General features: G+C 43.4%; 2 protein-coding genes across 2 annotated transcripts; both read right to left on the bottom strand.

The window, feature by feature from the left end:
• Positions 1-7348: 7348 nt before the first annotated feature.
• LOC143481619 (protein EOLA1) lies at positions 7349-8439 on the bottom strand. The gene is made up of 2 exons (XM_076979696.1): positions 7909-8439; positions 7349-7742 (listed from the first exon to the last, which is right to left on the bottom strand). The coding sequence occupies exons 1-2, from the start codon at positions 8165-8167 to the stop codon at positions 7513-7515; spliced, it is 489 nt and encodes a 162-aa protein (XP_076835811.1). The 5' UTR covers positions 8168-8439; the 3' UTR covers positions 7349-7512.
• A 204-nt stretch (positions 8440-8643) lies between these two features.
• Positions 8644-23902, bottom strand: map4k6 (mitogen-activated protein kinase kinase kinase kinase 6). The gene is made up of 32 exons (XM_076979695.1): positions 23711-23902; positions 20472-20529; positions 19504-19594; positions 19304-19368; positions 18384-18439; positions 17938-17985; positions 17625-17667; positions 17438-17510; positions 16591-16722; positions 16268-16330; positions 16096-16177; positions 15774-15884; positions 15417-15495; positions 14554-14615; positions 14320-14366; positions 14179-14217; positions 13476-13509; positions 13107-13395; positions 12791-12906; positions 12429-12467; positions 12232-12316; positions 12061-12140; positions 11817-11877; positions 11607-11730; positions 11294-11352; positions 11107-11210; positions 10724-10901; positions 10398-10466; positions 10121-10207; positions 9855-9925; positions 9711-9766; positions 8644-9446 (listed from the first exon to the last, which is right to left on the bottom strand). The coding sequence occupies exons 1-32, from the start codon at positions 23801-23803 to the stop codon at positions 9359-9361; spliced, it is 2682 nt and encodes an 893-aa protein (XP_076835810.1). The 5' UTR covers positions 23804-23902; the 3' UTR covers positions 8644-9358.
• Positions 23903-24804: the final 902 nt, after the last annotated feature.

The raw sequence follows: 24804 nt of genomic DNA, 5'->3' as shown, positions 1-24804 counted from the left end.
CTAACTAACTGTAAAACAACATGGCGACGGACAGTGACGGTAACGACGATAGTCAAATCGGCAATCTAAAAACAGAAGGACAGTTTATCCAGTGTCAGTGACTATTTACATTTAGTCCATGTCACTGACAGTTTACCCAGTGTTTTTACAGTTTAAAAAAGTTTAAAATGCTCTTGTAACGTTGGGCGCAAGGTGATGGACGAGACAGAATCCTTTGCACTTTCCAAATCGTTACGTTTATTACATTTACCGAAGCGCAGACAGCGCACATAAAACACGTTTACATAGAACATGTGTGACTCAAACAGCGACGAGCACAGGACGCTGCGCGAACGCACATTAAATGGACAAACCACACAAACCCCACGTGATGACGAGACGAGCCACAGGTGAGGATTATCACAAGACGCACCCGCACCCGCGGAGATACGCAGACGAGTAGACGCAGACAACGTTAACACATGCCCAACAGGGAGGGGTCGGGGACCGTAACGTGACAGTTCTGTTATTATATTCTTACTTTAAAGAAAAATACACGTTTACATTTTATACTTTCAGTTTATTAAGTGTGAGCACTTTTAAAATAAAAATGCATTTGGCAGCAACAGCTTTTGGGTGACTTCTTAATTATTTCAATCATAATAATAATGCACTGGTTAGTGTCCCAGTAGGAGTCCACTGTTGCAGATATAGACACCTCAAAGATGTCCTCTGTTTATTGTCCTGGATTACCTTTCTTGAAGGTAGATTTATGATTACCCTTTTCACCAGTCTTCCAGCCATCAGTAACTACCAACTACCAGTAACTATTTGCTGATTAATATTGATATAATACTAGTTTTAACATGTTGCTTCTGTACATAGTCAGGAAACAGCTCAAATAAATACATTTTTAATAACACTAAACCCCGAATTGGATCGAATCGGATTGAATCGATTAAATCGGATTAAATCGAAATAAATCGATTCTTAATCTTCAGAATCGGAATCGGATCGATTCTTGGAATTTGAATCGATACCCAGCCCTAGAGATGGGATGTAGTTGTTTACAGTAAAACAGTTGTTTTTAAAATGATTCACCGTAAATAGGTTTATTTTAAAAAGTTGTTAGTTTTACAGCGTATTATTGTAAACTAAATAGTCATTTTCCATAAAAAGAACAGTTCTAAATAATGAAATTTACAGTTGTCAAAAAAGATACCGTAGTGTTTTTTACATTGTCAGCATTTTTTTTATGGTAAAGTTCTGGCAACCACAGCTGCCAGTCTTTTACCGTAAATTTAACGGATTTTTTTTTCCAGTGTATAACTGCTCCTTCTGCCGAGGACACCCTGAGCTCCTGGACCACTTGAAGTGACGTGTTTGGGTCAAGAGCGAACTAGCCTCCAGCCACGTGGCTGTTTGTTTGTTTACTTACCTGGTTTATTCGCACGTCGAGATTCCTCCGTGCCGTTCTGCTGTCGTACCTTCGGGGTTTTTGTTTTCGTTTTCCCGCGATCGCGGAGGTTTCCGTTGGCTGTTTTTGGCATTTAGTTTTAGGTTTGCACTTGAATCCACATCACGTTAAAACCAGCGCGTCACCACCGTGTTCGGAGGCGACGTGTTACACTGACTGTAATATGAAGTAGCAAGCAGATTATACTTAAACACAGGATAAGATGGTGAAATATCCTATGCCACTCCCATACTCCTCACAAGGCCCTACCGCCCATCTTCTCTCCAACAACCATAACCGTGCACGTTATTGACCAACCAACCACTATTAGAACACTGCAACATCTACAAACTGATACTGGCTCGGCAAGGATCCAGAAGCACAGCGTACCATGTTCATGGTCCATTGCTTCAACTGCCAAGTATTCAGATCACCACATCAACCTGGCCTGAACTTCAAACAAAGCAAAAACGACACATACTAAACACACACCAGTTGTTTGAGCAGAACACAACAACAGCTACAATCTGATACTGGCTCGGCAAGGATCCAGAATCACAGCGTACTATGTTCATGGTCACTTGCCTCAACTGCCAAGTACTCAGACCACAACACCGCCCTGGACAGACCTTCACGCAAAGTAACAGCGACGCCCACAACCACTTGCAAGCTCTTCACTGGGGTCATCAGGTGGGCACCTCCCTTCGTCTGTGTTTCATTGATTTGAGCCCACAACACCTCACCCCCCTCAAAGCCTGCTGTTCAACCACCTTTTATGTTACTCATTTCCCCTTCCCAACGTCTCACCCATAAGACCAGACAAGCCACCTTTATGGGACATGACCCCACGTAGTCTGTGCCCTCTTAATCCACAGCCATTGGCTAGATCTTTCAGCTACCACTGACAGCTCCTTCACAGCTGATCTTAACTTTCTCCCTCTAAGGCAGAATTGCGTTAACAACGATGTCATAGATTTAGCCACAAAACCCCTAGCACCTACTTCTACTGGTCTTATGTGCGCCTGCCATCCGCGTTCTCGCACATTGGCCACCAAGTCAGCGTATTTCAACTTTTTCCTCTCAAATGCTTCATCAACCGCATCTTCAAACAGAACCGTTAATTCGATAAAGTAAACAATCCGTTTACTTTCCGAGTACAACACCATATCGGGCCTCAGTGAAGTTACTGCTATGCACTCCGGAACCTGTAGTTTTCTCCAATTAAAGAAAGCGGAGTTTGTTCCATCGGTTGAGATCCTCTTGGATATTTTGTAGTATTGGTGAAAAATTTAATTTGATTAAGTCTTTTGAATTGGTTGAAATATGAATTCCGAGGTATTTGATGGTTTGAGTAGCACGTTTATAAGGTAAATCCCCAACCTCAGCATCCCAGTCAATACGAGTGAGAGGCACAATCTCAGATTTAGTCCAGTTTATGGAATAGCCAGAAACCTTGCCAAAACTATTGATAAGATTGTGGACTGCTTGAAGGGAGGTTGCAGGAGATGTTAAATATAGTAAAATATCGTCTGCATATAAACTGATTTTGTGGCAATATGAATTTGTTTGAATACCTGAGATGTTACTATTCTGTCTGATGGCTGAGGCTAATGGTTCAATGAAAAGTGCGAAAAGGAGTGGTGAAATTGGGCAACCTTGTCTGGTACCTCTGTGTAGGGTGAAGGATTTGGATATCAGACCATTAGTGATTACAGACGCTGAGTTATATAAAATTTTTATCCAGTTGATGAAGTGGGGCCTGAAGTCAAAGTGTTTAAGGGAGGTAAGGAGAAAAGGCCACCCTACTTTATCAAACGCCTTTTCTGCATCTAGAGTTAATGCTATGGCTGTGTCTTTATTCTTGGCATATGTTTTGTTTGTGTATAGTTCTATTATATTAAATAATCTTCTCATGTTTTCTGAGGAGTGTCTCCCTTTAATGAATCTGGTCTGGTCTGGGTGTACAAGTAAGGGGATTACTGACTCTAATCTTATTGCTAGTAGGGGTGGGAATCGTTTACTATCTCACGATTCGATTCGATTCGATTCTGATTTTGGGGGCCACGATTCGATTCAAAATCGATTTTCGATTCAAAAAACGATTTGATTTATAAAAATGTCTGCTTCAGTCTATAAAACCTGCATCTACTACAGTCTACTTTGCAAGACAGAATGACAAATACAGAAAATTAAGTGTCTTTCACATTTAATTAACAAAAATAAAGTGCTTTGGTAAAATGGTTTTTGTTGTTACCAAAATTCTTGAGCTTCATTTTGCGAGCTGTCAGGGCCGGCTCGGATGTAGTTCCCCCAGCCGTTGCTGGGGGCACCAGACTCAGTCCCAGACTAAACCGGCGTAACCGTATGTTCTCAGCCAGTCTCTGCTTTCTCTGTGATTGCTTATCGTTTAATGGTCTCGCCACCTCTCTCTGTTATGCTTTCTCTTTACTTATTCGAGTATCTATCTCCTGCGTCGCTTCCTGACCCATCTCAAGTTTTCCCAATACTGTATTTCTTCCTATCAGTTTTGCCTTTATTTTTGGGAAGGGTTTTATTTTGCTGTGTTGGTTTTTGCCAGTTACTTCTGCTGGTGTCCTTGGTTTCGTTTTCGCGTTGCATTTATCCGCGCTGTTTTTTAGTTACTGTTGTTATTTTGTTTCTTCCTCCTGTCTCACTACAGTTGAGTGTTATTTTTCAAGCGTTGTATTTTCCGCGTTGTTTTTTTGTTTCTATTTACTCACGGTTTTGGTTTCTATTCTCTTGGGCGTTGAGTCTTCCGTGTTGTTTTGTTTGTTCGTTCTGGGTCGCTGTGCACATTTCCCTCTCGCTAATACATGTGACGAGTGTCAAACGTCTTGATCTTGCAAACCGGCACTTGGGTCCACCCTTCTCTATATTATTTCTCACCCTTCTCTATATTAACGCACCCGTGCTCACCGCGTTACACAAGCTTTGCACACAAGCTAGATTGTGTCCAGTTCGGTCTTTCCCGGCATTCGGTAAAAAACCAACCATATTTGTGCCTTAAATGAAGACCGGACAGGTTGAATATCTCTTTCCTCCATCTGTTTTGAAACTTCCACGCATGAGTGTGTCCCAGAATCTGCTGCATAAAGTCTCGCGTAATTTTGTAATTACGCAACGCGAGACTTCACCACGACTTAGAATCGATTTTGGGACATTTAAAATCGATTCTGAATCGTAGTAAATGAGAATCGATTTTTGATATATGAATCGATTTTTTGGCACACCTCTAGGGCCTTACTTATGATTTTAACATCTGTGTTTATTACAGATATTGGACGGTAGCTGGAGCATTGTGTGGGGTTTTTGTTTGGTTTAAGGATGAGTGTGATCAAAGCTGTGTTCATATGATGAGGAATTCTGGAATGTTTCAAGAATCGTATTTAAAAAAAGAGGGGACACAAGGGGCCAGAAATGTTTATAAAATTCTACAGGGAAACCATCTAAACCTGGGGATTTATTGTTGGGCATAAGTTGTTATGCTTTTCCCAGTTCATTTATTGATAGTGGTGTGTCCAGATAGAGTGCTTGGTCAGCAGATAATTTGGGAAGGGAGACACTCCTCAGAAATGTGTCAGCTTCTGTATGTGTAGTGGTATGGTCCGGGGTATATAGACATATTTTACTGTACATATTTTATAAAACCACTTAAATACATTGTTTCAGTAGTTGACACATTGAAGTTTACAATACAGCAAATTGGCTATTCCAGTGTAAATGGTTTTAGATTTATTGGAAAAATCCAGGCCAAAATTCCACAGTATATCATAAATTAATGACAAGCCACGTGGTTTAATTGAAAAAATAAACATTTACCGTATTTTCAATATCAATATAAACCGGAGTTACGACCTACTTTTTTTTTTATTTCGCGCGTGCACGGAGGAGCAGTGGCAGCACAGTGGAGTGTTGTGTACGATAAGCTGAGGCAGCACAGGCTCCACTGCAGCCCATCTCGGCAACACGATAGCTCTTTCTCGCGTTGTACGCACGAGGACATCGTTAGTTTTTTTTCTATACTGTGTTTACGATCAAAACGTATCTAAATCTTTTCAGTCTCTAACCCCATCGTTAACCGTGCACATTTTGCACGCCCCGTGTCCTTGTCTTTCACAAGCCATAGCTTGTATTTGTCCAACTGAAGCAGTCATTGTTTAATCGGCATTTACCAGCATTACGCTGATTTACATCAAAGTACAATCTACAGCTCCGCTTGGAGTCCGACGCTAACGCAGTGAACTAATGTGTGAAGTTACGTTAGCGGTCCGCACAATGAAAAAAAATGGCTATATTATATTTATTAATTTTTTCTTCCGGTTATCAGAACAACATACATTTATTGTGTCAAGCAAATTTCCATGACTTTTCCAAAACATTTGAGTATTTTTTATTTTTCCAAAACTTATCCAGGCCTGGAAATTGCTATTTTCAAATTCCATAACTTTTCCAGGTTTTTCATGACCGTACGAACCCTGCTGTTCTCTCCTACCACTGAAGCAATATAGGCCTATAGTATAAATAGCAGTCTAATACCTAACAGGCCACGTCCAAACCACTTTATTCGTGGTGAGAATAAAGTGGATGCCTGAATGTTGTACTGACAAATATAAACGTCTATAATTGGTTAACATAGTCTGTATTAATTGTAGCTGACAGCCGCGACAATGCAAGCCATGGCTTACACTCAGATAAACAAATATATGATAAATAATAAAAGCAATGACATGACTGGCCACAGATTTAAATTCATTTTCATCACTATTACTTTAAAGAGTAGTAATTTAACTACTTTAAATTAGGCCAAGGAACCATCTTACTGGAGAAATATTACATTAAACAGCCACATTTCTCAAAGGTTTCTATACAACATTTAATAATTTGTTTTAACACTGGTAAAATGCTGGTGTGCTGGAGTGATTGATGGAATTGGAATATTAAGGCCAAGTGTATGTGAACGTTGTTCCTATGGCAACCCGCTGATACATCATAGTACTCTTATCATTTGATATACAACATAACTACACGGAATCCTACGATATTGTTTAAATCTGACAAACTTCTTAAACTACATCGATCCAAATCACTAAATAATCAGTGACCTTTCGGAAAGAAAAGCAAATACTGTTATCACCGACGGTCAGCGAGATAGAGACATGTCTAACGGCTCTGAAAATTCGGCTACCCACAGGACTGCGACCCGAAAACGTGCGGCATCGGGACCGACATCCACCTGCGCTCCGACCCTTCAAGACCTTGACGAAGCGAGCGACAGCGAACTTCGCGCTTACTTGGAGGAAGAAGCATTTCAAACGCTTGTCCGGGAATCCGTTGTCAAAAAGCGTCGCGTTCGGGTCAAGAGCAAACTAGCCTCCAGCCACGTGGACGATCATACGGTCTGTTTTCCAGAAGCTCCTCCCTCAACAATCCTCCAATGACGAATGGCGAGCCTCGACGCACCCGACTTACCTCTGGACCTCAGCCTCAAGAACAAGCTACCCAGAACCTCCACCTCCTCCTCCTCATTTGAGAACATCATGAATGCTATCCTGCCCCGATCACTCTCCATCCTGATTGAAATGACCTGCTTGGTCCAAGGCTCCAGGACTAAAAAACCGAGCCGAGCCCAACTCCAGGCCGCTCTGGCTGGCTGGATCTCACTGAGCACCCCCTGGCTCCTGGCATCTGGACAGGCTCCTACAGTCGACCTACCACCCAGTGCAGTGGATCAGACTTGCCCCAGCTGTGGACACAACCTTCTGCCCACCGAGAGCCCTCAGATCGATAGCCACGCAGACAGACAGTAGAACTTTCACTCATTCTCTGTTCAACTCTAAACACTATATCCCAACATTACTTCTACATTCATAATAAAATGATTTTGCAGCAGTGTTTGTTTTGACAAGTGATTTATTGGTCAAGTAAGAATCCATTATATTTGGAGCCACTGTAAAACAAAACAAAAACACACAAAATCAACCAAACATATAAACAAATTGCAGGTGATCTTTTCTTGCTAACCATCACAAGCCAATTAGTAACTCATTTTGTGCCCTCTATGTGTATTCGACGGGGGCAGATGGCAGTAGGTGTCCCGGGATGTTTACTGTCCATATGTTTTTATGTCCTCTTGAATACAGCGGCTCCGTGAGCCAGCGCGGGTTAGACAGTCTCGTGAGATATTTCTGTGCGAGTCCTGTCAGGCAAGCCGCTTTCTCCAGTTCCCTCATTTGCTCTGGAGAGACATCTTCAGAACAATTCCATGTTTCCCCAACATCCACAAGACCTAAGCAACGGTTGCAAAAATATATGAACAATACTGAAGCTTTTAACAAATCTGTTGTGTCTCAATGTCTGCTAATGCCTTATAACCTATCACACTGCTCCGTATAAATAGCAGTGTGTATAAATAGCAGTCTAATACGTGACATGCCGCAGAGGGTCGTTCTCACCTGCAACAACACCACGTCCAAACCTTTCCCCGGACTCCAAAAGTTCTTCAACTTGCGAGTGTGTCATTCCTAGCGTCTGCGTAAGGATATTTCTCCAGTCATCACCTTCCCAATCGTTCTGCGCTATATGTATCGCAAGAGTGCAGTTTTTCATTTCTGCCAGCAGAGGGCGCCAGCGCGTTTCTATAGACTTCACTCCATTCAAAACAAGGCCTGCATAGGGCTGCCTGAACGATAAACAACCGACTTCTAATGACATTTTAAAAGGAGACAATTCATCATCAAAAAAGATTCAGCTAAATTGTTTATCGCAAGCAGCTTAAACCTCGTGCGAGGGCAGAATACTCCCTTCGTATTTGTTCGTAGATTAGCAGCGTTTAAAAAAGCCAACTGACGCAAGTCGTATTTTCAGTTTAGGCCTGTTGGCTACACTTGGGAGGAAAAATCCTGCATCGCTCTGTATTAAAACTGAATCTTTTAAAGATGCGCCTATTGTGTTGTTGCTCGTTCGAACACTGAACTTCCTGCTGCAAAGCTCCTCTATAAAAAGGGATGGTGCAGCAACCGTAACGCTACGTTAATATAAAATGGCGCCATCTAGCGCCGACATATAATTTGGGCTGTATGCCTGCCGCAATAAGGATCTCTCCAGGCATTAAATATGTTTACTTCTCTCCTGTTATGCATTTTGACAACTGATTTTGATTTAGCATTTTGTCAGTTTTATTAGAGTTTCAGATTTTTTCCATCTATTTACAGTAGTCTTTAGAATAAAAAAACAATAGAGGCACCACCATTATACTCAATACAGTTCTAATACTGGCTTATGTATGTGATTTAATCTACTTTGTTGATTCTGACTATGTACATGATCACATTTTTGGGATTCACAGTGCAATGGCCAATTACCTTATTAGTCTCACAGAGCACGGAACAATGTTGCTTCTCTTACCAGAGAGTCAGCTCCATCTCTGACGCACGCATATCTTACATCATATGCCACAAAGTGATGACAGCCCTGAACGGCAGGACAATGTCAGTCCCAGTGTCGGCAAACTGCAGACCACGACAAACGCTGCAATAGGCTATGTGGAACTGTCCATCCTTCAAGTCGTCAGCCGTCAGCCGCCTATCATCTCTGCCTCCACCCATAACACCCCCCTAATAACCAACCCCATGTCTCTAACAAACAAAAAGTATTTTTGCTGTCTTCAGGCATAGCTGGTCTGTCTCTACTCGGCCTCTCCGTAGTGCAGTGCTTGGGTGGAGGTTCTGGCAGGGACGTCCGTGCTTTCCCTCCGCCCCCCGTCTCCGTCAGGGCCGCTGGTGCCTGATCCCTCTCCTTTCCATGGGTCAGAGGTCATTCCTTTATCCGTGGTGGAGGAGAGAGTTGCCCCAGACCCCCCTCCATCTTCAATGTCAGGGCATCTTCCAGGGTTGCTGGCTCGAGTCAGTAGCTGCTCTCGTGGCCTGTGAGGATATACAGGTTGCTCATGGCAGACGGGTCATCGGTGGGCGTGCTCTGCAAGATGATATCCCTTAAGGACAGAACAGGAGACAACATTTCAGTCTTCAAAGCGGTCCTTTACAATCCAGGCCGCTAGGTCCTCCGGACGGTCCACATTTTCACTGTAACCCAGGTCTGTCAGAGGAAGTCAGCAGGCCTTATTGCTTGGTTCATGTGTGCTAGAAGCCGGGACAGACCAAAAACATGGACTGGCAGGAGAGACATATGGACCGGAGCTGATAAACACTCATGCAAAGATCATTCATCACCGCTCTTGATACTTTAGAGAGTATACCTGTTCGTCCCCAAGACACGGAAGACACGGCTCTCGTCTGTGATCTCCTGGGTGACCTGCGCAGAAACAATAAAGCATTTCATGGAGTTATCCCTCCCACTTCTCTGTGCCTAGGAAACCACTTTGACTGACATTTATGCACACCTCGTTGCTTTGTATGCTCCGCCCCCTGAGACCGTGTTTCCAAAACGCGAGGACGCTATCCTGCAAACACACTGCAGAGAGACAGCAACTTACACACACCTGATAGGTGCCAGCAATGTAGAGACAACGCTGTGGTAAGCGAAGGCTTTGAGGTCACGTTCGCTGTCAGCATTCGAAACGTCGCAATAAAGGCAGATCTCCATCGACTCTGCTTTTCATTATGTTATCAGGGGAACCAGCCAAGATCTGGCGCCCCCCGCACTCACCCATGGTCTGAATGGAGAAGGTGAAGGTCAGGCCGGGGGCCATGCTTTTACTGGGGATACCCTGCAGATTCACCGCTTTCACTGTCTCTGTAGGGAAGTAGAGCCTTTACTGTATACAGTGCTTTTTACAACAGGTGTTGTCACCAAGCAACATTACAGATGTCTGCATTCAAGTCCCCAGTGAGCATGCCAAAGGGTAATTTGCATATTTTTCTCCCCACCGCACTTGATACCTATTTAATCGGATGTTTAAAGTCTTTCAGAGTAAACAACATACTTTCCAGAGCTACGAGGACGGTGTCTCTGTCCAGCTGAGTTACTTGTTTCACTTCCAGGGATTCACCATCTGTGAAGCCAAATGAATCTTGTCAGCTGAAGGAACAGGCATGTTTAATCTTAGATACACCTTGTAATCAAAATGGCATCTTTACTGCACACAATGTATTCTGTAGTCTGTAGTATGATATGGAATTTCGCCATAGGTCTTCTTCAGTACATTTGTACATTTGATGACAGGTTATATTGTTTTGCACATGTGTGTGTGTGTGTGTGTGTGTGTGTGTGTGTGTGTGTGTGTGTGTGTGTGTGTGTGTGTGAGCATACCGGGCTGTGCGTGAGGTGTGTCGTCGAGATGGATGATGTCAAAGTGAAGCTGTTCACTGGCCGGGTCCGTGCTGGGCCGACTGCGGTGCACTCCCACACACACTTGTGGAAGCTCCTCGGACTCCTGCACCAACAGCTCAAAGATGGGCAGAGACTCAGGCAGGCTGAGAGGTATGTGCTAGGGGCGAGAGAGAGAGAGAGAGAGAGAGAGAGAGAGATGAGGCAAAGTAATTTACAGAAGGATGGTAGGAATACAACAGAAATGAAAAGGCAAAAAAAAAATAGCCACAAATAAGCCTCATACAAAGAACCTGTAACTTCCAACAAGGGTATTTCTGCAAACAGCATGACGCCCCCTTCACCATCTCGAATCTCCTCCTTACCTTGAGCTGCATGAACTTCTGCAGGGGTTCGTACCACATTAAAAGCACCAGGCCACTCGGCACGGCGGCACAGAGGAACACGCTGTCCGTGTACGGGTTCCTTACTGGGACAGGGAGGGACATCAGGCTAGGAGACGCAGTGCAGTCAAAACACATTGTTCCCACTGAGTGTGTGTGGTGGCCTCACCTACGCTGCACCGTCTACACCCCTTGGTGTCCGGGATCTTCACAGACATGGCATACTTCCTGTAGGCAAAAGACTGGTGTTTCTTCTGACACAGCATACATACATAAAGATTTTTTGTGAATAATCTGTTTGCTTAGAGTAGCCCAATAGTACTCAATAGTAATCTTAATCTTAGCTAACAAGAACTGGGTGTTTTTTAGCCATTAGCTGGTCTATCATGGGTATAGGTTTAGTTATGTGTGTTTATGTAGATATAATGACAAGGCCAAAGCACTGAACGTGTATGTCATGTTTGTGTGTAAGCTGAGCAGACCTAGAGTTAATTCTGGTGCTCAGGCGATGCGCGTTGATTGACAGGTGACCTTGGCGACGCTGTAGGTTGGCACGGTGTTCAAACAGCGCAGGCAGGCTGTGGGAGGTCAACTGGGAGGACTTTCCTGCAGATGCATGAAAAGGAGGGTCAGGGGTCACCAGGGTCGTTGTTGCGGTACGCATTCTCACGCGTCGGGACAGCGAGACGTACCCGAGACGGACATCAGCACGTTGTTCATGACGTACAACCAGCTGCACCTTTGTGGGAGCAACTGCACGAACATAAACAGAGACACAAATATTACCCAGCGTGATCGTATCTGTATGACAGCGGCATGCACAGTAGCAATCGCAGTCCATAATCAGTGAGAATTATCTATTTTCACTCATCACTTTTTTTGATGTCACAAGCACTGGTGCTATATTACTGGATAAGCAGGTTAAATCAATGGGACCTTCTCTATAGTGTCCTCATGGAGCTCGTTGAGGTTGAGAGTGTAGATGCCCTCCTCAGCACCCAGGATCATGTGCTGGTCTGTGGGGTAGGAAGTCAAACATGTCCTCTGTAACACTGAAGAGAAACTCTAATGTCAAGCATTAACTGTTATACTGGAAACAAACTGTACCTCTTGTCTTGGGTAGAACCCATGTAACAGCACAGTGACTCTTCAAGGGACACCCATTGAAGACTTTGGAGAAACAAGCCCCCATCTAGAATACAGGACATATTCTGAGATATTCATAGCATTTCCTGACATTCTAAATCGAAAGTAAAGTAAGCTGTTTTCTTGATGATACGGATAAGGCAGCAGATTTGGCTTACATGTACTTGAGGTGTAGGTGGTAGTCCATGAACACCTCTCTGCAATAAAAACAAAGCAAAGGAAAGCATAACAAGGAAGTTCTCTACATCTGATAATCTTATATTAGAGGATCCTCTGGGTTCTCTACTGGGTCCCGTCATAACTTTAATGTAATTATTAAGTTCAAGTGTTACGTTTGTTCTCCTTTTCCAATTTGACTTAATTTGGTTTTGCCTGGAAAACACTTTTCTTAATTACAGAAGAGTGCACATGCAAGATGCCATCAACAGGAAATCCATATGTGTACATGGGAGATACCATCAACAGGAAGTCCATATAAGGTGGGTGCTTATAAATATAATTCAAAAAGACGTTTGCTCACAGAGTCTTCTGCTTTTCTTCGGAGCGTGCTCCATTCAGGGGAGAGGGGCTGTCGGGGTGGAGAGTGCCCCCTCTTTCCTCCTGGCTCCACGGCAACAGTGCCTTGAGGTATCAAACCTATTCCCCATAAGAACTACATTAGTGTTTACATTTCAACAGATTGCCTATCATCCCAAGGGTTTTCTCTTGGACAACGTTGCCTCTGAGGATTGTAAACACATGGGAGCTTGTGCAGTGGTCTTTTGCAGGACATTTTGGGTTTTTGATATACAAATGACTGGGGTAATTATGTGGTAGCTTCATGGTTTGAGTCTTACCATCAGTTGGTGTTGTGCAGAGGGATCCCAGGCTGGGGGAATCATTGAAGAAAGAAGACTCAGTGAAGAGGGTGGAGTTTGCGAAGATAGGGAGGTCATGGAGTGTTGAGCCAACCGGCAAAGCCGATTCATTAAGAAGGGTGGGGTTAGTGTCTGTGTGGGGGGTGGATCCAATGAGAGGGCAAGAATCCGGCCCTGGAGTGGAAGCTTTTTTATCTTGATTGGCTGGCAGCGATGGCGTCACCGCCCTCTTTACTGTGCCATACTTGTCTTCTTCATTTGAGGAGTGCTGTACATTGAAAACATAGGGAGTACAGGTCATTGTCTTGTGGATAATGTCTGCAAGTAGAAAAATAGAAAAATTCCTACCTCAGCTGAGGGTACTCTCTTCATTGTTAAGCTCCTGAAAAACAATTCAAATGAGACGCTAGATCATTTAAAAATTAAAATATTTATCAGAATTCTACTGGATGTCACCTGAACCAAACCGCTGACCTTCGTATTCTTTCAGAAATGCGCTTTTCAGTAGAGCGTTTTGGATCAGAAATGGTTTTATAATCTACATTGGCTGTACATAAGTACTGTAGCTGGGCTCAAAAACTGTAGTTCCGTTTGGCATTTGCCACAACACACGCCGGTCTGTTACGTGAGGAATTGAGAGAGCGGGCGAAGTAGATGGTAACGTCAGTTCTTTAAAATCCACAGCACAAAATAACGAACACAAAATAAAGTGAGAAGCTCAATAGTGCAACAAATGATCATAACAGTGCAGTAGCACTCAAAAGTGTAGTAGAGTCTATAAAGAACAGCAGGAGGGGGAAGCACACAGGATCCAGCAGTGTCTAAGAGAAGTAAAGGCTCCAAAGTAAAGGCTCCAGGGCTCAGGTAATGCTCAGCGCTGGAGGTTGGGAACTGTGGATTTAAACGTGTGCAGATGATGACAGGGTAGAAAGGAACTGGTGTGAAGTGTGTCAGTAGGAGGGAGAATGAGAGAGAGGAAGGGCGTTGGAATAAGTGTGTGTGTGTGTGTGTGTATGGGCTTACGGACATTTGGGTTAAATTACTCTCTCACCTCTCGAGCAAAGCTTCCTCAACACACTCCAGCAGACTCCTGCAATAAACCATGAACGAAACACAACTCAAAACATATCTGTCAAAATATATTGGCTGTCATCAGTCACTACCAAACGTTGTTTGAGGAAGCAGGACTTACGGAGATTCCTTCTCATCTCCAATGGAGCTCCAGTCATCATATGATCCCTAACAAGGAACATAAATATGATATTTCACCAAATCTCTTTCTTACGTGAATCATTCTCAACATAAGGACTTTTCTTGGAAAACCTAGGAGAAGTAAAAATAATGTAATCTGCTGTTTTATGTGGACCTAATGGAGGTTTAGTTGACTTAACCAAGACCAAGCTTGCATCAGAGCTGCAATCCTCACCAGCGGATCCGGACATGGGTCAGTCTCCTTCCGCATGGGTGGTCCAAACTTCACGTGGTCAACTGGAGACGGAAGTGAACAGAACCACAGGGAACTCATGCATAGTTGTCCTGCTGGTACTCGACGACAACAAAAATAACATTGTGTACAACACCGTGACACCGACGCAGATGTGCATGTTCGAAATACTGCCTCCCACCCGACTATGCACGCACACACACACACACACACACACACACACGGACACACACACACACGGACACACACGGACACACACACACACTTACACACGGACACTGCACCCATTCATGTCGTATGAGTGGGCACGCTCAGATACAATGGTGAAGAGTGTCCCGTCAGCCTTGGCACCAGTGCATGCCGTCATCCTCGGAACACGGCCGCGGTAACCCTTCAGTGTCCCGCCGAGCCGGCTGCCACATGGAGGCACTCGCACTAGTGCTGCCAACCCACTACTCCTCTGCCATCTCGGCAGTGCCATCCAGCACTTAGCTTTCCATTGGCAGAAACAGATGGAGCCCAGTTATTCTAGGCTGTTAATTGAGATGTAATTGAACTGTAATTGAAATGCAATTGAAATGTAATTGAAACGGGCATTTGTAGCACTTGTCCGTCTTACTCAATTATACTAAGAAGTGGATGGGAGGCACTGGGAACCAGGGTGAAATAGAGAAATGGGCTTTTTAACACCTCCAGTTCATCAGACTGAAGTTTCAGGAGTAATATTGTCTCAGCATTTTGAGGCAGCAAGAGGTAAGAGAGTGTTTTACATATCAAGGACTGCAGCATTTGAGTTAGGCACATATTACAGGCCATAAACATAATGAAAGTAATCATATGCTTACACTGCTCCTCAGAAAGAGTTCTGTGGACAGGTAGGTGTTTTCCTAAAGATGTAATCTTATCAGGAAAAGCACTGCACGTCTGTGAACACAAATAATAACCCCCCCCATACACAAGATACAGCTTAAATATTTAAAGACCAAAGAGCATGCATTCAAGCCATAGACTCAACTAATGCAATACATGTGTACCAGATTTGTCTTCTTTGGCCTAATAAGCCTTTGAGTTTCATTCTGGTCATTCCATTTAAGTTCTGTCAAATATCTGGGTTCCAGTAGCATTTGAGTTGCTAATAACAGTGTTTTGCAGTATGATAAGTGACACATGAAGTCAGTTGAAGAAAGAATAAATCATTGCACCTCAAGATCGCAGTCGTCCATGGTCTGCGAGTGCTGCAGGTCTGGGTTGTTGGCAGTGTCCAGCAACTCGATGACCAGGTTACGAGTCAACAGCTGGGTGACGAAAGCATGCTGGGAGAGACAGAGAGATTGAGAGAGATTAACATAATTACTTACTATAATAAACGTGTGCCCTGTCATACACAAACCCAAGTGCTTCTGTTATCAAGGGTAAAACCCGAACGACCTTTTTGGCTGGCAAAGTTTGGCGACCTCTGTGGCAGGCCTGCCGGCGCGGTTCGATAAAAAAGGGCGGTGTGCATGCGGGAAAGGGGAGCTCCACCTGCAGCAGTCTCTCGGCCGTCGGCCTCTTGCGTGGACTCTTCGTGAGCGCCTGCTTGATGAAGTTGTGGAGATCCGCGGACCTGTGCGACACAGGAGCAGCACACGCTCTTACCCCGAGGCCAAATGAAAACGTGTGGGCTAAAATGTCTGGCCCTCGTCTCCATAGTTACCATTTGGCCTTCTCCTTCAGCTTTGGTGGTTGGAAGCTGCTTTTGGACATCAGCATCAAGGCCCTGAGAGAGAAGAACCCAGCAAGGCACGTTCACATCAGCTCACATTACTTTTACTTTATGTTGAACGCAGCAATTGTGCCGCACCACTTCTTCTTTCAAATGACACTTAGCAAATTTGTTTTCCGATGTATTATCTGATGCTAAAGCTTCCTCACGACTGTCTGCCAGACATGGGGGATGGCTCTGTGACCATATTACTAAATATCTAAAATATTGTTTGTAACTGTGTGTGTGGTACCTGCACATGAGATTATCCTCACCTCATAGGGTGGAGATCAAACATTGGCGGCTGTAGCTCCGCTAGCTCTATGGCCGTGATGCCCACCGCCCAGATATCACACAGCTGGTTATATCCACCTTTCCTCTCCACGGCTGCCACCTCCGGGGCCATCCTGAGGCAAAGGTCACAGAGAGACACCACCCTCCGTCAACACCACCCTCCATCAACACCACCCTCTGTGAGTAAACATGGTCCCTCCAGAAGAAGGAAGGTAATGGAAGCTTTGCTTGCTTTGCGTGACTATGGGTACGTACTGTAATGACATGCAAATAGCCTCAAAACTTTGGACTGCTTTAGCTACAGAGCGCTAGTCACCCGGAACTTGGACCAGCTAGCTACATTTCCTCTGTTATGTTACATTTACCAACCCTGAAGGGTGTAGCAAGGGCATGCTTCCTCTGAGACAAGCGATGCCCCACCAAACCGCATCAAACACCGCATCCCAGCACAGCTGAACGCGCTTGGAGGAATACACTAAGCTCCCTGGTCAGGATGTATGAGAACAGAGACGTTCATTGGTCATTACCACTGTGATTGACAGGGGAAGAAGTAATGCCATCCCACCCACCCAGGGAGCAGCCCCGGGACACAGGGCAGTGCTGTTTTGATGCACCACGCTGGGAAAAATGTTTCTCATCAAATTTGTTTATCTTGAATGTCTATTAATAGCAGAAAAGGTTTTGCAAGTCTGTTGAAACCATGTGAGTAACTCGTAAGGCAGGGTTATGAAAGAGATCTGACAACATCGACTCAACGCTCCACACAGCCATGATTGACCATGTACCCTGTGTTTCCTGTGATGCATCTACATCTCAGCATCGGCTCACCAGTACGGCGTGCCGATGAAGGACTTCCTCTTCGCGACCGATGCGTTTATCTCCGCCGCCACGCCAAAGTCAGCTGCAGGGCGGAAAGCGGAGAGGAGACACTGGGGTTAAAGAGTGGCTGGGCTGAGGGTGGAGCGTCTGGGCTGTGGGACAAAGCTGCCTGAGATCACAGGAGGCCTCGGCTGACCTAGTTTTACGTCTCCCCGCTCCGTCAGAAGAATGTTCGCCCCCTGTGAGATGGCAAAGGATCACAATGAGCACAGACGCTACCAGACCAGCGGGATCCTTACTCATTAACACACACACACACACACACACACACACACACACACACACACACACACACACACACACACACACACACACGCACACATACACACAGTGCTCACTCTCTTGTGAAATTTTCACCTCTTCACAACACAAAAACACTTTACTGTTGTTATGCTAAACTAAAGCACTAAATGTCATGAGGAGTTCAGACTTGGCTGAAATTGGCTTACTTTTATATCTCTGTGCATTTTCCCCGTCTCATGTAGATGATGTAACCCCTGCAGAGGGAGAAATACTATTAGAATGTACGCCATACAGTACTGCAATGCAATTGTGATATATTTATAAAACAGTGTTTCTCAAAGCTAAATCCTCACCATTATATTAATCCTATTTTTGCATGATTATAGCTGGAGCCAGTAATATTACAGCTAGCACATTATCGCTGACCCGAATTCCAACCCAAACCTCAGCTCCAGCCATATTGCTAATCTTAAAATAATACACCACATGCATAATGAATTTCCAATTTAATCTGGATTTCAGACCAGCATGGTAGTCACTAATGATTCATTAATCATACTAACAGCATGATGGCTCCCAACTTTGGCCTAGTGAGATGTTCATCATGGTCATGTATAAGACTTAATTAGGTTGCCATGTGTGCTGTGCTTACCTGAAGAGTCTCCCTGCATACATAAGCTATCTGCCTCTCTTTCAAAGGGCCAGTAACTGCAAAAATAACAATGTCCTCATTGAGAGAGAGAAAAATCAGGTTACACCTGTAATCCTTTTTGGATTAAGATTAGTGAATGTCCAGACAGAGGCCTGACCAATGCTGGAGCCATCTGAAGGTGTAGCTACAGTCAAACATCAGTTAAAAAACTCTTTATGGGAAACACAACAGTTCCTGTATGTCCACCAGTCTTGCCATTGTGTTACGCCCCGATCCTGTCACTGCATGTCATGTTTCCATAATTACAATTCTGATCATTTCAGTGTTTTTATTGCTTGTAATTCTATTTATTTAATTATATTTAATTAGTATTTGTAATTTTCAATCTGAGTTTAACAAAAAAAATCAGGAAATATATTAATTAAATAATATTTGTGGTTAAAACATTTCAATGTGCATTATTGCTTCTTACCCATTTCAGTATATATCAAATATCATGAACATTTTGCTCAGCAATATCATGACATGGAAATATATCATCCCATCCCGAATTAAATTTTAAAAACTTGATACAGTCAGTCGCACGTAGGCAAGGATACGGGTTGCCATGGCGACTAAAACAGTGCAAAACTACAGCTGGCCCATCGCCCAAGCCAGGCTCTCTGGCTGTCATTCGGTACTGTACCAGACCAAAATAGACTTTCACACTCTGCAAGGTCACCACAGCAGGATGGGTGTTGCGGGGTGGAACGGACCCTCCCATCCTGTTACCTCCAGCTCAAACCTAAACCTGCTGTCAAACCTAAACCTGCTGTCAGTGGGGGAGCGTCTGAGTCACCTGAGACAGCCGCACAAGCAGCACTGCTGATACGGTGACGCGTGAGGGAGAAACACGGGCCAATGGCGAGCGGACGCTTTACCGTGGTAGATGTCTTGTAGCGATCCTCCACCGCAGAACTCCATACAGATCCACAGCTTGTTGTTCCTATTGGGGTCAGGGGGTCAGGGGGTCAGGGGTCAGGGGTGGGAAGTTGGGGTCATGGTCAGAATTTTCATACTCTTTGGTTTGATATTACAGACGTGGTCTTAGAGGGTCAGGAACGGCGGGGGGGACACGCACTTGAGGTAGCTGCCGAAATAGGCCACGATGTTTTTGTGAGTGCACTCCCTCATCATGGTGATCTCCTGCTGGATGGTTGAAATGTCATCGCCTGAAAAAGAGACGTGCCTTAGTTGTTTCTTTGTGACATCGTGAGGTCTGAAACGTGTGGTGCAGCACTGTGTTTGGCACTGGCATAACACCCTGGCATAAAGCCCTGGGGCAACGTCCTGGCATAATGCCCTGGGGCAATGTCCTGGCATAATGCCCTGGGGCAACGACCTGGCATAATGCCCTGGGGCAACGTCCTGGTGTAATGTCCTGTCGTAACGACCTGGGGTAATGACCTGGTGTAACACCCTGTGGTAATGTGCTGGCGTAACGTCCTGGTGCAACAACCTGGAGTAAAGTCCTGGGGTAACACCTTGGTGTAACATCCTGCTGTAATGCCCTGATGGGATGTCCTGGCATGACACCTTGGGTCATGCTCTGGTATACTGTGGCAAGGCCGTGTGTTTAAGGCACTGTCCATGAAAGGCTGGTTTTTGATGAGCTGAATGAGCTGAGGTTCACGTGTTGACACACTTGATTCTACTATACTCCATCTCACTATAAAATATGAAAAAATGGGCAATAAACTGTGAATTGATGTGAGAATTTAAAAGATATTGATGAAGCCCTGTACCAAACACTTGCTCTTCTTTAACATTCATGAGTCCTCACGTTCTAGCATATTAAACAGCTGGCCAATGGGCCAACCAAATTATGTATAACAATCCCACTGTTCAACTCTTACTGTCATGGTTCAAGGCTTGCCTGTGTTATTCAGACCAGGTTAATTACACTTGGTGGATCCCATGAATACTGCCATTGGATAAAAACAATCCAGAGGATCCTCAGCTACTATGACAAGAAGGTGTTGTATATTTCACGGAGAAACATGAGGATGGAATGTGGCATGTTGCAAGCCAGATAGATTTATGACTTACCAGGATCCAGTCTGACCACTTTAATGGCTGCAATGACTGATGTCCTGATGTTACGTGCCTGCAGAGAGATCAGCAAACAAACCGTAAAAAACTGGACCACTCAGAGGAGAAGGAGAGGTGTATTTGCATGAACATAAGTAAAACATTGATGGACGTTTATTGTTCTGTGTATTTTTAAATGATAATGACAATGCCTGATGATGGTCACTTATATTCAAATATCTCACAGAAATGAATGCAAATTCTATTTGATTACATTTTAACCACACTTTACTTACAAACTCCTTTTTAATTGCTTTGAGTTCTGTTAGTGACAAGACTTTCAATGTTTGTTATTTTATTTTAGACCAAAAGTGTCAGAAAAAGTCATAATTAGCACCTAACAAATGTCAGTTTCTATTCCATTTTTATTTTTTGTCTGAACCATTTTTAATCTTTGATCTGTTTCCTGGTGGGCTCCTCTCCTGGGTGCTAGACTCTGTATATTATGGGATTTACTACTATATCCATCTCTGACTCTGACATGAGCTCTTGGGTTCTCATTATAGCACCAGAACCTCATGCGTCATGACTTATTCAAGCTTCGTCTCAATGTCTGCCGCAGATGCCTACAGAACCGAGAGGTCCGATGACACACCTACGTCGATACAAAAGAGAAGTTATGGAAAAGAGAAGCTCTGTGTTGCCACCCTAATTTAATCTTTTACTATATTCGTGAGGAGATGGTCAGCTTACTGTATTCTCCCTGTCTCTCAGCTATCACACAGCGAGTCAGCATACACTAGAATGAGTCAGGCCAATGGCGAGGACAGCTTAGGCTCACACGTTATGTAGCAGTCACACCGGGTGTGTTGCATGCACTGTAAATAACCAATATTGAAAGTGGTTTTTTTCAAAGCTCTTCAAAAGGGTCAAAACTGGAAAAGAATAATAATAGTAATAGAAAGCACAGAAACTGCTAAATTGGAGGAAAACGAGATGTTTTGTTTAAATTTGGACACAAATGCATGGGATGTTCTGACATTATGTTAGAGATATGATGGGTTTTGGAATGCAATCGCAAACCGGTGCAAGACAGTCCTTCAGGGGACACTCAGTTACTGACTAAGAATCAGGGGTGGAAAGTAACTAATTACATTTACTCACATTACTGTAATTGAGTACTTTTTATGAGTAATTTGTAATTTTCTGAGTAGTTTTCGAAATATGTAATTTTTACTTTTACTCGAGTACATTTTGACCCAAGTAGTTTTACTTCACTACATTTGAACGCCCTCACATTACTGAGTAAAAAAATATTGATGGTGAAAAATTAAATGCGGGCAGAAATTTAAACTTCTGAGTCCTAGAACTGAAGGCCAATTGCGTGGCCTTGCCTTGCGCGCACCCTTTCCATTGTCATAATCAGGTTGTAATCTGGTGCACTTTTTTTCCCAAAAGGATGAGATTGTTCTATCTTTAAATATTCTATCTATCAGGTTCTGTGGAATCCTGTGCGCATTTTGTTTTATTTTGAGATGTGGGATCCTGTGGTCATTTTATATTTTATTTTGAGTTGTGGCAACCTGTGGGCGTTTTATTGTGAATAGTTGGATCCGGTGGGCACTGTATTTTGAATAGTTGGATCCTGTGAGCACTTACTTTTAAATTTTGGGATCCTATGAGCATTTTTTAATTTTTGATGTGGGATCCTGTGGGCATTTTATTGTGAGTAGTGGAATCCTGTTGCATTTTAGTTTGATTTGTGGCATCTTGTGGGCACTTAATTTTGTGTGCATTTTGTTTTTTGAATAATTTGTTATTTAAATTTATTTATTCTTATCATAGTGTTGTCTATTGGACAATAGGACTGAAAATTGTTTGCACTTTATGGTACAGGTTGTGACTGTCCTTGTGCTGTGAGGAAGTATGTTCCTGAGCCCAGCTGATTTTTTTGCAAGTGTGGATGTGCACTTAAATACGCTTTGAAATCGATTAAAACAACTTGTGCTGAATTTGGTTCATGATTCATCCATGCATTAAATAACTGGAAGTAACGAAGTAACTTTTACTCAAATTACATTTTAAATGAAGTAATTTCGTACTTTTACTCGAGTAAATTTTGAGATGGGTAATTTTACTTTTACTCTGAGTAGATTTTAGGCAAAGTAATGATACTTTTACTCAATTACAATTTTTCAGTACTCTTTCCACCTCTGCTAAGAATAAATACACACTAGTCACCAGGAGGTGGAAGCTGCCTGCTTGTAACCATGGTGATACTACCAGCCAATGAAGGGTCCGCTAACACTGGAAAGGTGAAATTTAGAGAAAAAAAATTGCTGCACTACTCATTTCCTGTTTTCTTTCCTGTTCTGTCTGCTCGCATCCTGTGATATAATTTTCTATGAAAATGAAAACAGACGGTTAGATACCTCTTTGTGGGCATTAGTAATGATGGTTTGTTGCTAGTCAGTTTGTGGTTAGGCAACTGTAAGACACAGCCAATTGGTAGGTGCTGCATATTTGGAAAGTCAATACAATAAATCATTTAATTTAGTAAAAGGATGATGGGTACTGAGATTTACAATGGTAGTGAATGGGGGCATTTTGTTTGCCAGTGGACTGTTTTACTGTGGGCAGAGCGTGATGGGTCTTGCATTTCCCACAGTGCTTACTCTGCCCAACATTATTTATGGCTTCCTGTTGCTAAAGTATACAGACTGTCACACATTTTGCACAGATGAAACGTGTCATGTTTAACACACACAAACACACAAAATCATGGGCAAACGTGCAAGTCAATGGAAGCTGTAAATATGCAATGTTGTTTAGACAAGCTAATACCAAACAACTGAAAATCGCGGACGTTTGTAGCAAAACCAGGGGGTTTTCTGTGGTTTAACAGCCATTTGCTGTGTTACACTGCCACATCAAAGTATTACAGCACCTGACACATTTTAGACGCGAACTGATTTTTGATGATGAGAGCAAGGTTTTACAGAGCATGCAATAATGAAACTGGTTATATCTCCCTCGAGTTCACATTTATACCAAACTAAATGAACCGAATCCAGTATCTGCCTGCAAAAACCGTCACCATACGTCAAACCGTTTCAGCGTAGCTATCATTGAATTACCAGCATATTTACATTTGTTTACATTGCGGACGCATAGGAAATCATGAAGCTGTTTGTAATTTTAAAGTTTTTCGCAAGGAAATACTCTCACACGCAATGAAAGGAGGACACGAACGGTACCTTGAAAACATCCCCGTAGGTACCACTCCCAATACGATGTATCAGCTCGTAATCATCCAGCGGATTCGTGTGCAAGACACCGATGGTATCCATAGTGCACGACTGGACCTCGGCTCTGAGATCCTGAAGCTGCTGTGGGCTTGCGGCCACTAACTGTCACCACTTCCTCATAAGCATCAACGTAACAAGTGCAGCATTGAAAGATGGCAGCGAGGATGTTGTAATGCACACGAGAAAATATTGTTAACCTGTCTCCCTGGAGCTTGGGGACTAATAATAACACATAACCTTAAACTTAAAGTAGGCTAGCCATTTAACCTTTAAATGATTCGTACTGTGAATAAGACAAAAGAGGCACGCACAGTAGATTATTTATAGCCTACAATATTTAAAAAAATATATCTGTGATATCAGGATTGTGGTCCTAATAATACCCCACTGATGTGCTTACATGACAAATAAACCACAAATCCGTCATTCCCTAAATCGCTTGAGGAGTCTAAAATAATGTAGCTGAAACACCGTTATTGGAAAAACATGGAGGAATTAATCTGTATATTTTGGTGTGTGAATTACTGCTTCATGATCTTAAATTATACGTATTTTCTGTCAAAAAGACCCTAGCATTGCACTTATCTTCTCTGTAACTGTAGTGTCACTGGATGTCACCCTAGGGGTGATTTGCATGGTATACCAGCGCCATCCAACGGGCTCGTGTTTGTAAACACAAAGACGCGTTATTGCCCAAGTCAAAAGACAGTCTTGGGACAAGGCTTTTGGTCTAAATCAGATTTACTAGACGAAAAAGACGAAAATTGTAACATTGTGGTAGAAGACAGAAGACGGTACATAATCACAAGTTGGTTGGAGAGTGTAAACAGCAGGTAGTAGTTCATTATCTCTCTCTATCTCTCTCTCTCATTGAAAGAGACTTTACTGCAACATCCAGTTTGACTACAAGTCTTCCCTCTCCTGTGATCGGTCTCAGGAGCTGATCCTAGCTCATATTATGTAACGTTATATTTCTATGGCCCTCTAGCGACTTTCGTTAACGCAGCGTTTAACGTTCCTCTGGACGCGCATGCGCAGAGCGC

Source organism: Brachyhypopomus gauderio, chromosome 18 (assembly GCF_052324685.1).
Source record: "Brachyhypopomus gauderio isolate BG-103 chromosome 18, BGAUD_0.2, whole genome shotgun sequence".
In the NCBI taxonomy this organism is placed as follows: Eukaryota; Metazoa; Chordata; class Actinopteri; order Gymnotiformes; family Hypopomidae; genus Brachyhypopomus; species Brachyhypopomus gauderio.
This window is presented reverse-complemented; position numbering and strand designations above follow the sequence as displayed.

Bases quoted from the DNA above. Each gene is read 5' to 3' on its own strand.
- LOC143481619 (XM_076979696.1), bottom strand. From the start codon at position 8,167: ATGTCATTAGAAGTCGGTTGTTTATCGTTCAGGCAGCCCTATGCAGGC. The intron at 7,743-7,908 runs GTGAGAACGACC...ACCGTTGCTTAG, and splicing joins TGGACGTGGTGTTGTTGCAG to GTCTTGTGGATGTTGGGGAA.
- map4k6 (XM_076979695.1), bottom strand. From the start codon at position 23,803: ATGGATACCATCGGTGTCTTGCACACGAATCCGCTGGATGATTACGAG. The intron at 12,907-13,106 runs GTAAGACTCAAA...TATGGGGAATAG, and splicing joins CTGCACAACACCAACTGATG to GTTTGATACCTCAAGGCACT. The intron at 11,211-11,293 runs GTGAGGCCACCA...TCCCTGTCCCAG, and splicing joins GTGTAGACGGTGCAGCGTAG to TAAGGAACCCGTACACGGAC.